General features: G+C 34.6%; 3 protein-coding genes across 3 annotated transcripts; 2 read left to right on the top strand and 1 right to left on the bottom strand.

Moving 5' to 3' along the window:
• Positions 1-593: 593 nt before the first annotated feature.
• Tsp_11685a (hypothetical protein) lies at positions 594-1185 on the top strand (the record flags this gene model as incomplete). The annotated part of the gene is made up of 2 exons (XM_003371430.1): positions 594-651; positions 964-1185. Coding segments are annotated over 2 exons (280 nt in total), but the record flags the coding sequence as incomplete, so codon positions are not given.
• A 3607-nt stretch (positions 1186-4792) lies between these two features.
• Positions 4793-6005, top strand: Tsp_11684 (conserved hypothetical protein). The gene is made up of 3 exons (XM_003371429.1): positions 4793-4857; positions 5451-5684; positions 5963-6005. Exons 1-3 carry the CDS (start codon positions 4793-4795, stop codon positions 6003-6005), a joined length of 342 nt encoding a protein of 113 aa, XP_003371477.1.
• A 655-nt stretch (positions 6006-6660) lies between these two features.
• Tsp_11683 (putative CCR4-NOT transcription complex subunit 2) lies at positions 6661-11667 on the bottom strand. Its single transcript, XM_003371428.1, has 8 exons — positions 11628-11667; positions 10005-10274; positions 9726-9859; positions 7985-8042; positions 7760-7919; positions 7458-7673; positions 7154-7289; positions 6661-6735 (listed from the first exon to the last, which is right to left on the bottom strand). The coding sequence occupies exons 1-8, from the start codon at positions 11665-11667 to the stop codon at positions 6661-6663; spliced, it is 1089 nt and encodes a 362-aa protein (XP_003371476.1).
• Positions 11668-14808: the final 3141 nt, after the last annotated feature.

Raw genomic sequence — 14808 nt, 5'->3', positions numbered from 1 at the left:
TGAATGAATACCTCTTATAATGGCGACAAGTTCACGCATGCCAAAATTCCACCCCTCTAGATCCCTTTCAACGGGAGTTCCAGTTGGACGGCTTTCCTGTGTATTAAGATAGACAGAGGGCAATTTTAGAGGCCATTTATTCAGTACGTACGCATTTATTTGCCGTAGATCTTTCCATAACCCTCTAATTTATCAGATATTTGCAAATTATAATAAAAAAAGCGAAATTTGTGACAAAAGCCTACTATCAAAAATTGCTAAAACAGCAAAGGCTATAGCCTTGCTTTTTTGAAAAGGCGAAAATTTTTAATTTTTGCGAAAATGATTTCAATTGATCAGAAAAAATAAATTAATCACTAAAAACCTGTTCTTACGTTTTATGAAGCCGTATTTGTCGAGTTATTGCCAAAAATGTTCTGTGCTGTTACGATTTTAGTCGCAGCAACGAAAAGCACAACAAAAACTGACTTCTTAATAATACGGAGTCTAATTCCATTCCATTTATATTTATGCAGAGTTTACGGCTTATATACTCCAAACAATGTTCGCGTTACTAATAACATTTGTACCTGAAATTCATTTTTCTAATACAGGACTTCTAATTTGAAAAATTTTATTTTCGCAATTTCATTGATTGCAGACAATATAGATGTGAGAATTATTTACCATTGTATATCATTGTATTAATATTAGGTGTAATAATAGTTCTTGGTGAATTTTTATGCATACCCACATGAAACGCCAAGAGTGCTGCGTTCGCTAAAAATCACGCATGCTATTTGCGTTTCGAGGAAGCAACAGGTTGGCAGCTTTCCAACATATTAAGAGAGGAGCCAGAACTCTCGAAAACACTATCGTTTTTTAATATAAAACTATATCAATGAAAAAGGGCAAATTTTGACAAAACAGTTTTTACTGATTTTCACGAATACGACCAAGTCTATAACCCATGAAATTTTGCAGTTTTCCACAAAGACATGTTTCTCCGAAAATGCAATATATGGGCATCGATTTTTCAGAAACGATAAGAAGAGTGCAATGAACATTGCCCGGCGGTTCCCGGTTGAGTATTCCTCAGGGTATCCGGTAAAGATGGGAAGCACTCGCACTTGTTACGAAAGACAATATTTCATCTTTGGAGCCCATTTATTCCACATCTGCTGGGTAGTTGGGTTGAATCTCTAGAAAACAGTTTCTTTTATCAATATGAAATTATAAAAATCAAAAAAAGTCTGAACAATGAAAAAACCTTTTTCGCCGATTTTCGCAAAAACAACTAAATCTACAGAACATGTAAGTTTGCAGTTTGTGATAACAAATTTTCACCCGATAAGTTTAGGCAATTAATATATATCGGTTGAGAATTATTCGCTAACTACTATAAACGTATCCAGACTTTTCGTGATTGCGTATTTCTTGAGATATACACAAAAAAGTGAAACTTAAAATAGGATTTTTAACATGCCGAAAGAAAAAGGAATGTAAAATGGAAGTTAAATAAATGAGAATATTGTATGATTTTATTAATTTTCACTAGGAAACTATTAGTTTTTTTACCCAATAAATAATTGTTTTTTTACCAGAATTGTTCTTGACTTTCATGAATGTAACAAAAACTTTGAAAATTAAAAACCTTTGTGAAATGAATTTATTCACTGATTGCAATTCAGATGTAAGAATAGTCCAAAATTATCAGATTGGAAAGTTATTCGGGTGCAATATGCCTGTCTTTATTTTTATAAACTCCAAATGCTCAACTGGCAACTTTATCACATTTCTCAGAAAATAATGGATTGCGGGTTATTGAAAATTCACATACCTTTAATTGGCATAAAATTGCTTGCTATAAACACAAAATTATTTTGCAATACGTCGTAGTTTCTGAAATGCCCGGAATAATTTCCATTGTACATACAGGTGGATTTCTATGAAGTTTCAAACAAATATTATGCATGAACCCAATAATTTGACATCAATTGTGAATTCATTTAATTTCATAGCAATTGTAATGAATTTCAACTCTGGGCGATCACATATTATACTAATTGTGCAAATCGTCATTGCATCGTTGTTACTACATATGCAACGCATAATTAGTTGATTTAGTTTTAAATTAATGTTAAAAGATATAAATGAAAAAAAGAATATAAAGAAGTAATTGGCAAAATTTGAACATGACAACAAATATAAAATTAAATACATGATCAAACTATTTTCAAACGTAACAGAAAACCTTTATGATGAAAACAATTAAAAGATGCAGCTCTGAACAAATGAATGAATGCATTAAAAAATAAAAACAGCCGTAAATCAGCCAGTGAAAATGTGAATCTGCTGTGATTCGTGAAAGAAATTGCATACATCAGTTTTGCTGTCAGTAAGCGAAAACTGCATTAATATAAATCTGAACCGTGTAGTATAGTTCAGTTAATTTAACAAAGCAAAACTTCATTTTTTCAAAGCATCACAATCGCAGTATTAAAGAAAACCGCTCTTATTTTTTGACTTCAGTTGAGTTCCGTCACTTCGCTTTCTTGACGTCATTCTTCATATCTACAGAAATGCTAATCATTAAACCAAATGTTCACTTTATCATATAGTAAAAGTTGCAAATTAGACGTTAAAATCAATGGCGAATTCTGAAATATAATAAACAACGGATTCTTTATTAACTGCATGCTTCCGAAAATGCGCAAACCGTATCTTAAACGAAAACAAATGGAAAGATTGAATATTTTTCAGTAATTAAATACGGGTATCAGTTATGGCACAACTCAATAATGATCTTCGAGAATGTTGTCTGACAATAGTGCCACTAACATCAGATAAACAAACAAGCCCGTAGTAACGCTCAAGCAGCTTCGCTCGACCAAGCATAACAACACCAAATCTCAACGCAGAATTATTATTTGTTTATAAAAGTAAATTCTAACTTAATCCCAATAATGCTGCATACAACATTTACATTCGAAAGGGCATTAACCTGAACTATCGTAACGTCTAACATATATCAAACATTTACAATATACTTCTGTAATAATGAAATATTTAAAAGACAAAAACTTCAGCAAACCTCAATTTAGCTTAGACGCAAAATTTGGAACATTATGGACACACCATTATTCAGCTGAGCTAGTAAAATACAAATGCACTATCTATTTTCAGTTACGTTGTCAAGCAGCTGCAAAGAAATTTTGAAACGTGCAACCTGTCAAAAATAAATAATCTCACTTAAATTTGAATGAACAGCAAAGTTTATTTTACATATAAACCACCACATATCACACATCAGTGAAAAATCGCTGACGACGAAGACAATAGCCGCATAAGCCTCGATATTTCACTTTCATAGAAACTTTAAATTGAAACAAAGCTACACAACAACAGCGGAATAAAGAAACATGGGGTGAATTGCTTTCAAGAAATATAAATAAAAGAACAAAAGAAAAACAAATCTGTTTCAATGATGGACGTCCTCATTTCAAATGAAAACGTTATAATCATTCAGTCGGCGCACAAAGATAGCCTGCAATAATTTAAAATGTAGCTCACTGAGTGAAACACCCAATGAAGCTAGAGGCTTTGCCTGAAATCAAATAGCGAATTCAACTATATTAAAAATGTTGTTTACTTTTATTCAATTCTCATGCAATCAGAATGCCGTCTCTCAACTCAATGCTATTTTACCTTAAAAAATATTGTGTATAAGATACAGCATTATCCATTCAAGAGTATATCATTTGATAACAAATGCCTGATGGACGCAAAGATGCAACGTTGTGAAGCAAAATCAGAGATTAGAAACAAAAAAGCAGTAATTATTGAAAATCTTTTCTACGGCCAGAGAACTATTCATGTTTCTTTTTTATCAGGCATGGTGTATATTTTGACGTGCAAGTATAATAATTGGAAAGAAAATCAACAGTAAATCCAATCATTAACCATCATATTAAAAATTCATTTCCAAAATAATGCTATATCATGAAACAAAGATTATAAATAAAATTGACCTTTATGTTGTATCTAAAGAGTCTTAAAAAACTTTTATTATAAAAAAATTTGAAAATGCGCAGGTTAGTTTATGTATGAATAGTCGACATTCATGTGATTAAGAAAAAGAGTCAAAGTAAAATCTGAAAATTTATAATGACATTAATTACGGCCGTTACGATCAAATTAGCAAGACGTTTAAGCGAAGCTGCTATCCTGAATGCACTAAAATTCAGCATTTCAATATATTGCCTAGTGGTGGTATTACACGATGGTATTTTATTTCATTTTATCTTACATGAGCTATCTTTTCAACTTTGTCATTAAAATAAACATAATTGAACTTGTTGTTTATTTGATCATACTGTATTACAGTATGATAAAGTATTATTTTTTTTGTTTGCAACATTAGCTTGAGCAGAGTTATGTAAGTAGTATTATAACGTTTCAAAATGTGTCATAATCAATTATAAATGCAAAAATGTAGTTATAAATCAACAATTGAATGAATTAGCATCATTTTCTATTTTCGAGTGTATAATATGCATTCACCACAATGTTTTGAAAGGTATAGCATCTCATAATTTTATATCACCTGTATTTAGAGTTTATTTGTTTTTATGGTTACTGATTTTTCAAAATTGGTTATTTTTATCTTTTGGCTTTCATTTTCTATGCATTTGCGACGTTTAAGAGTAACGTTTCACGTTAAAAATAAGTGTTAACGACATAAAATACATTAAGTGTTTATATTTCTGTCAATGATTTTTTAATTTATTTAAGTTCTTTTTCTTATATTATTATGCATCACTCTGCGACATCCGAAGAAGTAGCTGAAACATGGGAAGAAGATGACACAGGAAAAAGGTTGGATCAGGTGATTCGTCGTCGAAAAAAGCTGAAAGAGATGTCCGAAAAGATGGAAGCGTAATTTATTTCATTTTTTAGATAAATAATGAGAAATATTTCCTTTATTAACTACACGTACAGCGGGACGTGCTGTCTGTAAAGGGCACCACCACACATTTATGAATAGTATTAACGTTGCAACTGATGAAATAAAACATAAATTGATTTATGTTCTTGAAATTGCATCCGTATTTTGATTTTGCCACAAGATGGAGTTGGAATGTTGGGATTGTTGCATTATAATGAATTTGAAATACATAATTTAAATTTTTTTTCTATATGATTGTATAAAAATTAATTGAAAAAACTATGTAAAGTCGAACTGTTGGGTTCTTTTGTATTCCGTTTCAAGCATTATTGTATAAAGATAGAGTAATGAGATTTAGGAGTACATAAACTTCTGTTTGTAAATGTACATAAATTTTTTAAATAAAGCTAGATATTCCACTTTCTGAAGAAAATGGGCCGAAATACGCCATTTTAATAGATATACGTAGCAGATGGATAAAAAAAGAAAATTTTAACCTGCGTTAAATTTGTTATTCGTTTAGTACAGCTCACTTACTTCAAAAAGATGGAAACGGGTTGCCTGGTAAGCAATCAGACGAAAAACGACAAATTCAAATACTTAAGCGTCCAACCGGAGCCGCTCGAGTTACAAATGAAAAGCCGACTACTTCTCAGCTTAAGCAGTTGGCACATCCCACAGTTGAAGAACGTATGGTTTCTTACATGGAGGCGCGAAACCGTATTTTTGGGAAATCACCAACCAGTCTTCAGGAACGGTACGTATTTCTGAAAATTCAAGGTATAGCTGTTTTAGTATGCAGATTAGCGATGTAAAATTATTTAGTTAATACTCTGACATCTTTGTTTTAATTTAAACGTCTGTTTGTTAACTGTATATATGTATGTATGTATGTATGTATGTATGTATGTATGTATGTATGTAGAAACAGTCACTCCCTTGGTATGAAGCCGAACGACGAAGATGTCCGTGATTAGATGTTGCAAAAATTGAGATTCATATAACTTGAAGAATGTTGCTTCTCATAATTTTTAGCGCTTATAAACTGTTTGTAAATTATGTGCCATTAAAATTTTGAAATAACAATTACTGTAACACTGTATGCATTAAATAGGCAATAAAGTTACTGTTCCGGAAGGAATTGGAACCCGGTATGCACCAAATATGAAGCGCAAATCCTAAAGAAGTGGGTCAACGTCCAGGGTGACGCAACTCATGATGTTGACCTAGGAGCTCAATTCTTGGAAATGACGCAATGACCAAAACATTCCATTCCAGCTTAACCAGGTCCGGCTGACGTGCTAGCTTCACCAGTCAAGTCAGTCAACTGGCGCCTGCTGTGAGAGAACAGCAGATATGCTAAAGAAGAGAATGGTGCTTAATCGTAAGCGCAACTGTCAGAGCAGAGGCGAATCGGTGCCGGTGTTCAGCGGAAGAGGCCGAAATGCAACACGGCAGAATGCTTTTTATATAAGAGGAATGCTTCACCACGGACAGGGAATTTGTTCTATACATGCATAATTTCGATGTGTTTCAGAAACCTTCATACTCACATGTTTTATGAATGAAATTTCATGCACGTAAAAATCATACTTCATCATTTTTGCCTTCAAAAAATTTCAACATTTATCTTCTTTTTTTATTTAATTTCCAAAAGGAATAACATTCGTCTTCGATAATTTCTGCAATAAGTCACAACAGTTGCACTGAGTCAAAAATTACGTTCGGTATGATTAACAACATGCAAATAGATGAATATAAATAAATACTTCTCTTTCCAAAATGTGTGGCAATACGACGGAGAAAAACTGCAAAAAGGCAAGCTTTATTCTAGTAGTAAACAAACACTCGTATGCAACTTTCCACATGTACAGGACCTGACAGTTTAAGACGGTTTCATGAATAAATGCGGCGCCTGCTGCTGTTGTTGATGTTGTTGCTGCTGAGGCGTTGGAATGTGCGGCTGCTTAGGTGCCGCCATTGGTTGTTGCTGCTGCTGTGCCGTCTGCTGTTGCTGCGGCATATTTACTGGTACAGACATATGCTGTGGAAATCCTTCTATCAATGGACGATCCTCCAGCTTGCTGTATTCAAGCACCATTTCTCTCGCAACCTGCAGGCATCATGTAAGCGGGTTACAAATAAAAGGATAACATGATGACAATGTTGTTTAAAAAGAAACTAAAGAAAGAAAAAAAAAGGATTCTTCGTCAGTCTGAAGCTTACCTTACGCCACAGCAGTGGATCAAACACGTAATACAAGCCCTGCTCATAAGTGGCATTTTTTTCAGTCGGAACCATTCCAGGTGCCCGCGTTAACCAAATGCGCTCTTCTTTGTGATAGCGCCAATCCCGTTGGTACCTGTAAAACACCATCAACTCTGCTAGTATTTCTTTTCCAGGCCACCAATACAGTACTAAATTTTACATGCGAGCGCACGTAGGCGCGCACCCACACACACATTTATACTTTTGTTTTTTTAATGTAATTTATTCATTTATTTATTATCTGTTTTTTATTTATACATACAGTTCAGCTGCGGCGCCAATTTGGTAAGATTCGCCAACAAACGTGTAGAACATAAAAAACAGCAAATCTTCGTTGTAACGATTCAACTTCACCGGCAAAACCCTTTCACAAACTCTCGAATGAGTAAGATATTCCTCTGGAATATCTCCTTCCATGTTGTGACATGGCAACGGTCCATCCGCCAGCGAACCCGCAAAGCTTGGAAACAAGTTCTGCCTGAAACACAAAAAACAAAAATATGACAAAAAAATTTAAATATTATTTCAAATAATCAATAAAATCAATGAATAATGAAAACCTACTCGCGTGAAGTCAAATCCACGCCAACCTGAGTAAGATCTTCGCCGACGTACAGTGCGACCAAATTTGCATCCATAGTGGGCAGCTTTTGAAAAAACACCGCCGCCGCACCCATACCAAAATGATCTCGCAGCATACCGACTTGCAAGCCGGTAACTGTACCTAAAATGAAAAGAAAATCTTCGTTTTTTTATTAACCGTTGGATATTTAGAGGAAACTTTTTCACCGTCTGGCATCAAGTATACTCCTTGATGAGGAGGCATGGGGCCGTTTCCGGACGTCTCCTGAAATCGACAAAATTCAAACATTAATCTCAGTTGGTCGGGCTGACAAACAACAACAAGCAATAGAATTTACTCAGAAAACAGCTACACACATACACACACACATGCTGCACAAAGATAGTGTGCAAGCCGGTATGCTACCTAATAACAATTATCAATACCTAATACAAGTCTGCTACTCTCATTGTCTGTCTGTCTTTTGACTGACTGTGATTTATTTACCGATATTCAGTATTAATAACTGATTATTACTTATTTTCCTTTTTTTGAAAACAATTTCCTAAACAATTAACAATCAAGTCTATAAATTCAAAAGCTGTCAGGTAACATTTGAAATTCCTAATAATGACGTCATTGTAAAAATTGACCAACTGTGGCAAACAACAATATTTTCTCTTGTCACCGTTGAGAAAAACAGCTGAGACAAAATGAAACAGAAATTCAACTGCTCAAAACAAAAGCATAGGGTAAACAAATGTTCAGCTCAGTAAAATGGCCCAAAATAAATAAATAAAAATATAAATATATAGCACCTGATCGACCAGAAACTAGCAACCCGATCGCTTTTCATCACAGTGCTTTTTCAGCCAGCATGCATGTACCCCTCTTCATCGTATGAAAAAAAATCTACTCATCATCGCCTGCTTGGCTAATAACTGGCTAAATAGTTATTTTCGACTGTCTGCGATGTATGACAAAAAATGCAGAAAAACAACAATAAAAAATAATTAACAAGCACGCTTCAAAGTAATCATAGGATAATAAGAGTAGTACTGCAGCTTTTTTTTTCTCTCCTTCTCTACAATAATAATTTCTTTCACGTTCCTTTCTTAAATACTCTATGTTCGTTTGCTTATTGTGAAAAGTAAAAAAAAACTCCCACTTCAAAACAACAACCAATTAATTATTTAGCATCGACGTCAGGCAAACAAACAAATATTGCCAAATAAACATTTAAGAAAAAACAATTAAAAACAAAATAAAGTTCAAGAAAAGCAAAAAGCATCTCTATGCAAAAGCATTCAAGGTGTGATTACACGTCTATGCATAGATAGTGTGGTTAGTTGGATAGATGGACGGATTGGAGGAAATGACGAGTGAAAAAAAATACGCGAGAAGCAAAACTCAGCTTACTGTTGTTTTAGTTGTTGTTGTTATGAAAGCACAACTGCATAAAGTGTCATATGAAAAATTAAAACACACTTCAACGCAAAAAATGTTCATTCTACACATGCCGCCGGCTGCAACGCTGTTGGTTGAGCTGATTTCGCAGCCGACAAACCCGTTGTACCGGTTCAACACTGGAACAATTATTTTCACTACCATTTTAAACAAATTTAAAAAATTTAAAAAAAGCAAATCAACACAACCGTCAATAACAGACGAAACTTCCCAACTGAAATACAAAACAAAGAAACCAATGCTAATGGTAATTTTTGTTCAACATCTGAAGCTGTGCTGAGTAAAAAAGAATTTTCCCTTCTCTCAAACAAACAATCATAACAACGTTGGAAAAATAATCGTTTTTGCATTGCAAATATGCGAAAACCAAAAAGGAAACTTGATCTGACGATGATGATCTTTCCTATTATTCATTTCGCTACTACTTTTTTTTGCTAACTGCTTTACTACTAAGCCCCAACCAATTTTCACCCCTCCTTCATTCGTGAATATCAAACTTACAACTACAGTTGAACTGGAATCCAGTGTGCCGGGCAGGGCTGGAAAATCTTCATTCTGAATTTGAAATTCAGGCTGACTTTCTTGTTGCTGTACGTGGTGAGGTGGTCTCGACGAACCCGACCCAAGCGACGAAGCTGAAAAGTAGCTTTTGTAAGAAAAAAACACAACATCCTCATCCGTCAGCTAATGCCAAGAGAACTTTACAATTTCGGTTGTAAGAAGAAAAACGGCCCCCGGAAGCGGCATTGCGGTGACCAGGCGCCGGGCCGGTCGTCCCACCGTAACTGATCGACCTGTTCGACGACAACGATGGAAAGTCGTTTTCATTCAAGCTCAACGGCTGCTGGTATCCCGTATCGCCGTAACTCCTGCTTGCGCCGGTGGGGCAAAACCGACCGTACAAGCCGGCGCCGTTGGCACGGTCCATTGGCTGTTGCTGCTTGTTCGACATCTGCTGTTGTTGCCCAGCAAATGTATAATTCAAGTCCTTAGAATCGTTCAAGTTTCCTCCTGTACCACCAGCAAATTGACGACCTCCTCCGAAGCCGCCTAAAACAAACGCATTTCTATCTTTATTTCTATCAACTGAAAACACACACACACACACACACACACAGATATTATATATATATATATATATAACTCGCTTCAACTTTCCTCTTCTGAAATGAACGAAAACAAAATAAAATATTTTTTTAAAGAAAACAAAATCAAACATCTACACTATCATCTTCGTCATCTGCGATGTTATCAGCAACAAGATTAATTACTGTGAACAACTGAAAAGAATAAATATTGAAAAAAGTTGATGATGATAAATATATTCTGAAAAAATGATGATCGTTGATTTTAGTCGACAGAGTTTGAAAACATGTACACACCGAACTCCACCATCGCACTTCCTCACGTGCGTCGTGCTTGCGCAACTCACTTCTAGCAAGCCGTCCAGTCGCTCAGTCAAGCAGCCAGCCAGTCAGGCAGACAGACAGACAGCCATTCAGCCAGCCACCCAGACAGGTAGCTTACTATAGTCCACTTGCCTGGCACTTCTAGAGCAGAGAAAAAAGTTCAATCTGAAACACGCGTGAGTGTACGCGTAAGCATAACACGCTTCATCTTCTTTTCCAAAAAAGCCCACAACTATGATTGTAGTTTCCGCTCCGCCAACTGCCACCGGGGAAGAATATTGTTTCGTCGAAATGATCAACGTTCCAAATCGACTCGACTATTACAATTTCCGCGGGCCAATGTATAACCACTAACTGAAACCTGAACGTCACCTCGCTACAGTACACTACACATGCCACGTCTTTTGCATGAAATTACAAACTGAGCGCACTGAATGCGACAACAGAATACAAGCAACAAATAATCGTCAAACCACCAAAACTCATCATCACGGAAATTTAGTTTTTGTATAAAAAACTTGAATAAGTTCGTGGTGCAGAAAATCAGCTCGACGTCGAGCAAATGAAAAAGCAATCAAAATAAAATTTCCACCACTTTGCAGATGAATTATGAATTAACTGACGAAGATCATCGTTTGCATTTTTTACAATGGAACAGAGCACGAACAATGTTTCACTGATGATGAATGACTTCGTGTTGTCTTTCCAATTTATAATGCTGATATGAACAGAAGCACCGTTTGCGGATCGATGAAACCAAAATGCAATAATAGTGCAACAAGCTGGACCGAGCATAATAAATTCAACCCATTTATCCGCGAAGCTTTTATTTATTTGGTTGACACAGAAACAATATCCCTCATTGTCCAGTCGATTCCCTCACCTGTACTCACTGCAACAGTGCAGTATGAAATACCGACGCTATAAGGTTCAACTACGACCGTCGCAGAACCCAAGCAAAGCGCCAAAGGCAAAAGCTAAACTGAACACTTACCATTTTTTCGACGCCCCTTTGATTTCGAATTCGAAGGCATAGGTAAAGTGATTAGACGGCTTTTCCTTCTTCCTCTTTCTTATCGATCAGTAGTAGTAGTTACAATATATTCTGTCAACGCAGTGGTCTGAGTGCGTAGCTGGAACCGCTCAAAGTGGATACACAATGCACGCGACCTGTTCACCAACGCAATCGTGCAAGCGATTCAGAAAAAAATGCAAAGCCAAACCAAACAAAATCAGTTGTTATACTTCAGCAACAATTTTCACGCTGCCAAAAGCCACGCCACCGAACGCACACAATTGCACTTAAGCAAGTTTGAAATCTAACAAAAAAGAAACAATAATAACAATAACGATAGATTAAATCTGAAAAATGAGACAACGGTGTTGCATACAACATGCAAAAGCTGGCAAATTAGCAACCTCTGCACACAAACAACATGCTACTTGGCGATGTTATTCAAAAAACTACTTTTACAAAAACACTTGACAACCGTTCAAATCACCTTGGCATCAGTGACAATAACATACGACAAATACGTGAAAAAAAACTTTACATCCCAAAACACAACCACTAAATTTTCACAACATTATTCACCACTCGTACAGGGTTGACTCGTTTCATAGAATGTTCAAGCACAAAACTACAACATTCCCTCGAAAATGTAACCAACATCGACAGCAAATCGACTAACCAATACTGCATGCAATTTCTTCCACTCAGTGGAAAAAAATCGCAGTCCAGACTGATCCGGCTGCAAAAACACGCTCAGACTTTGACTAAGAAGATAAATTGATTCTTGAAGAAAAATGACAAACCCAAACTGAACAGCAGAAAATTTCCCTGCTGTCAATCTTTGGCAGAAACGATCGATAAATATGAAAGTAAAAAAATTAGAAAAAGGTGAAATCAAATAACAACAAAAAATCTAATTTTTGACAAATTATACTGCTTTCCATTTTTGCAAAAAGATTAATAATAATTACATTATTATTATTAGTAGTAGTAGTATGCACAGGTCAGCAGTGGTCATTTTCATTTGCATATCGGTAAAAATTCAGTTAAACAAAACATTCGTCAAAGAACAAAATTTCATTCTAACATAATATCGCAGTCTATTTTATAATTGCAATGCTGCGCATACTTAGAAAGTGACAAACGTAACAAAATATACATAAATAAGTTATGCTTTCATGGAAAAGAATATTCCCATTGGCAAGAAACGTGTTGATGTGAAACTTTCAACATGAAGTGCACTTTGGACGCAGAAAAGATTAAAATTATGAAAAGTTTTCCAAAATGTATATATATATATATATATGATAAATACAATTTTACAGTTAAGCTAACGAAACCAATTACACAGTAAAAAACGGCTAGGTTTGAAATAAGTAAAAATCACAGTTTGAACTTCTGTTGCAACTTCTACAAACAAAAATAAATTCAAAGACCTAAAACCGACAAACAATTAAGGATTTTGAATCCCACTGTCGAACTTCAACTTGACAATCACTTACAGTATGACAACAGACAAATCGAGGAACAACTTAAGCTCAAAATGTGATAATGCGAAATTCAATCAACGAATCTGAGTAGGATAAAACTGAAATTCAAAACCAAGAAGGCGAGCAATGAAAATTCGTGGAAAACGTAGACTCAGTTCACTACATTTGAGGGAAGATACAATTTCACAACAAAATAAGAACTTGTTATTCTAATCGTTTAGAAGATTCAATTTCTAATCATTGAAATTTACAATACTTTCTCCAAAATGATTATAAGAAATACCGTCACATAACCGTGAGATAAGGCGAAAGCAGACTGAAGAAGACATAACTGCAATAATACTACGAAATTAACATAATGACATATTAATATTATCGATCAATTGATTCAGGATCAGAAAAAAGCTTCTACAACAAAAGAAACCCAAACTAGAATAATTTACATATGAGAAGATGCTTTTACGTGCCAAAAACTAAAACTTTACAGACTTCCCTGAAGATGATAGCACTTATTTGAAAATAATCAGAACAATCCCCATCTGGTAAAACCTCCATAATTTAGGCTAAATTCCAGCATGACTTAAATAATGACAGATGAAATATGTTTCATTCGAAACTAGAGCGAAATGGAAAAAATACGGACAACCTCGAACTGGACAACAGTCAATTAACTTGCGGACGACAAATAAGACAGAAAATAGCGTGAACAGATAAGCAAAGAGATAATAGAGAAAAAAATGATTTTCAACAAGAGACAATTAACACTGCAATAAAATTATTCAATTTAAATAGCAGAAAATAATGTGCTATAATATTGGAGCATATTTAAATGATGAACTTGGACCCTCCCGGCAATATAAAACTAAATTAAAAATTAAAAAAATTATTAATAATTACCTGAACATTAAATAAAGAGAAACTTTTTTCAAAAAAACATAAAAAACATGCATGTGCTGCCCGAGTTGTTAAAAAGAACAAGCATTCGAAATTCAGTTATACGTTGATCATGCCGTATAATGTGTTGACAATGTTGATGAGAAAAAATAAAAATCACACTTACAAAGATGAGATCAAAGAAGGAACCGTTGGCGGGAAATGCTACGCTGTCGATTTTGAAACGCAGTATTCAACCGAATTTAGTAGAACAATGCTCAAGACTGCACCTTAGGCGACAGTATGAAATTTAAAAATGTGCAGGTTAAACTTATGGTGACAAATAAACAACATTCACTGTTGAGTAGTCTTTCGGCTTTTCATTGAGAAATTATTCAAAAATTTTTATTTATTCTTTTAACTTAAGATACACTATATAAAACTGAAGCTATGTTGTTAATTTTTTGATACTTTAGAAACTGATATTTCTTCTTACTGAAATTTTAATGCAAAATTCGTTGTATGGTAAATTTTGGTACAAAATCTGCCATTAAAAATGTCAATTTTAACAATTTTAGCCATTATACTTGTACAACCGATTTGAATTACTAAACCGTGAACTGTCTTACTGTATTGGTTCCAGTTGAAATTTATATCTTAGTAAACAGCGTAATAATACTGATAATAATACTAATTATGCAATAATTTAGCAGTGTTCATTTTCTTTCTTCTATTTTTTGTTTCATATTCAACATTTTTGCACATAATATTATTAAATATGCATTTTGTTCGTAAATATT

This window comes from Trichinella spiralis, assembly GCF_000181795.1.
Source record: "Trichinella spiralis strain ISS 195 chromosome Unknown Scfld9, whole genome shotgun sequence".
NCBI lineage: Eukaryota > Metazoa > Nematoda > Enoplea > Trichinellida > Trichinellidae > Trichinella > Trichinella spiralis.
The sequence above is the reverse complement of the archived record's forward strand: the minus strand, read 5'-3'. Positions and strand labels throughout refer to the sequence as shown.

Excerpts from the sequence above, each read along its gene's own strand:
- Tsp_11684 (XM_003371429.1), top strand. The coding sequence starts at position 4,793 with ATGCATCACTCTGCGACATCCGAAGAAGTAGCTGAAACATGGGAAGAA. Across the intron at positions 4,858-5,450 it reads GAAGATGACACAGGAAAAAG|TACAGCTCACTTACTTCAAA; the intron begins GTTGGATCAGGT and ends TTATTCGTTTAG. Across the intron at positions 5,685-5,962 it reads CCAACCAGTCTTCAGGAACG|CGCTTATAAACTGTTTGTAA; the intron begins GTACGTATTTCT and ends CATAATTTTTAG.
- Tsp_11683 (XM_003371428.1), bottom strand. The coding sequence starts at position 11,667 with ATGCCTTCGAATTCGAAATCAAAGGGGCGTCGAAAAAATG. Across the intron at positions 9,860-10,004 it reads GAACAGGTCGATCAGTTACG|CTTCGTCGCTTGGGTCGGGT; the intron begins GTGGGACGACCG and ends GCTACTTTTCAG. Across the intron at positions 6,736-7,153 it reads ATCCACTGCTGTGGCGTAAG|TTTTTCTCCGTCGTATTGCC; the intron begins GTAAGCTTCAGA and ends GCCTTTTTGCAG.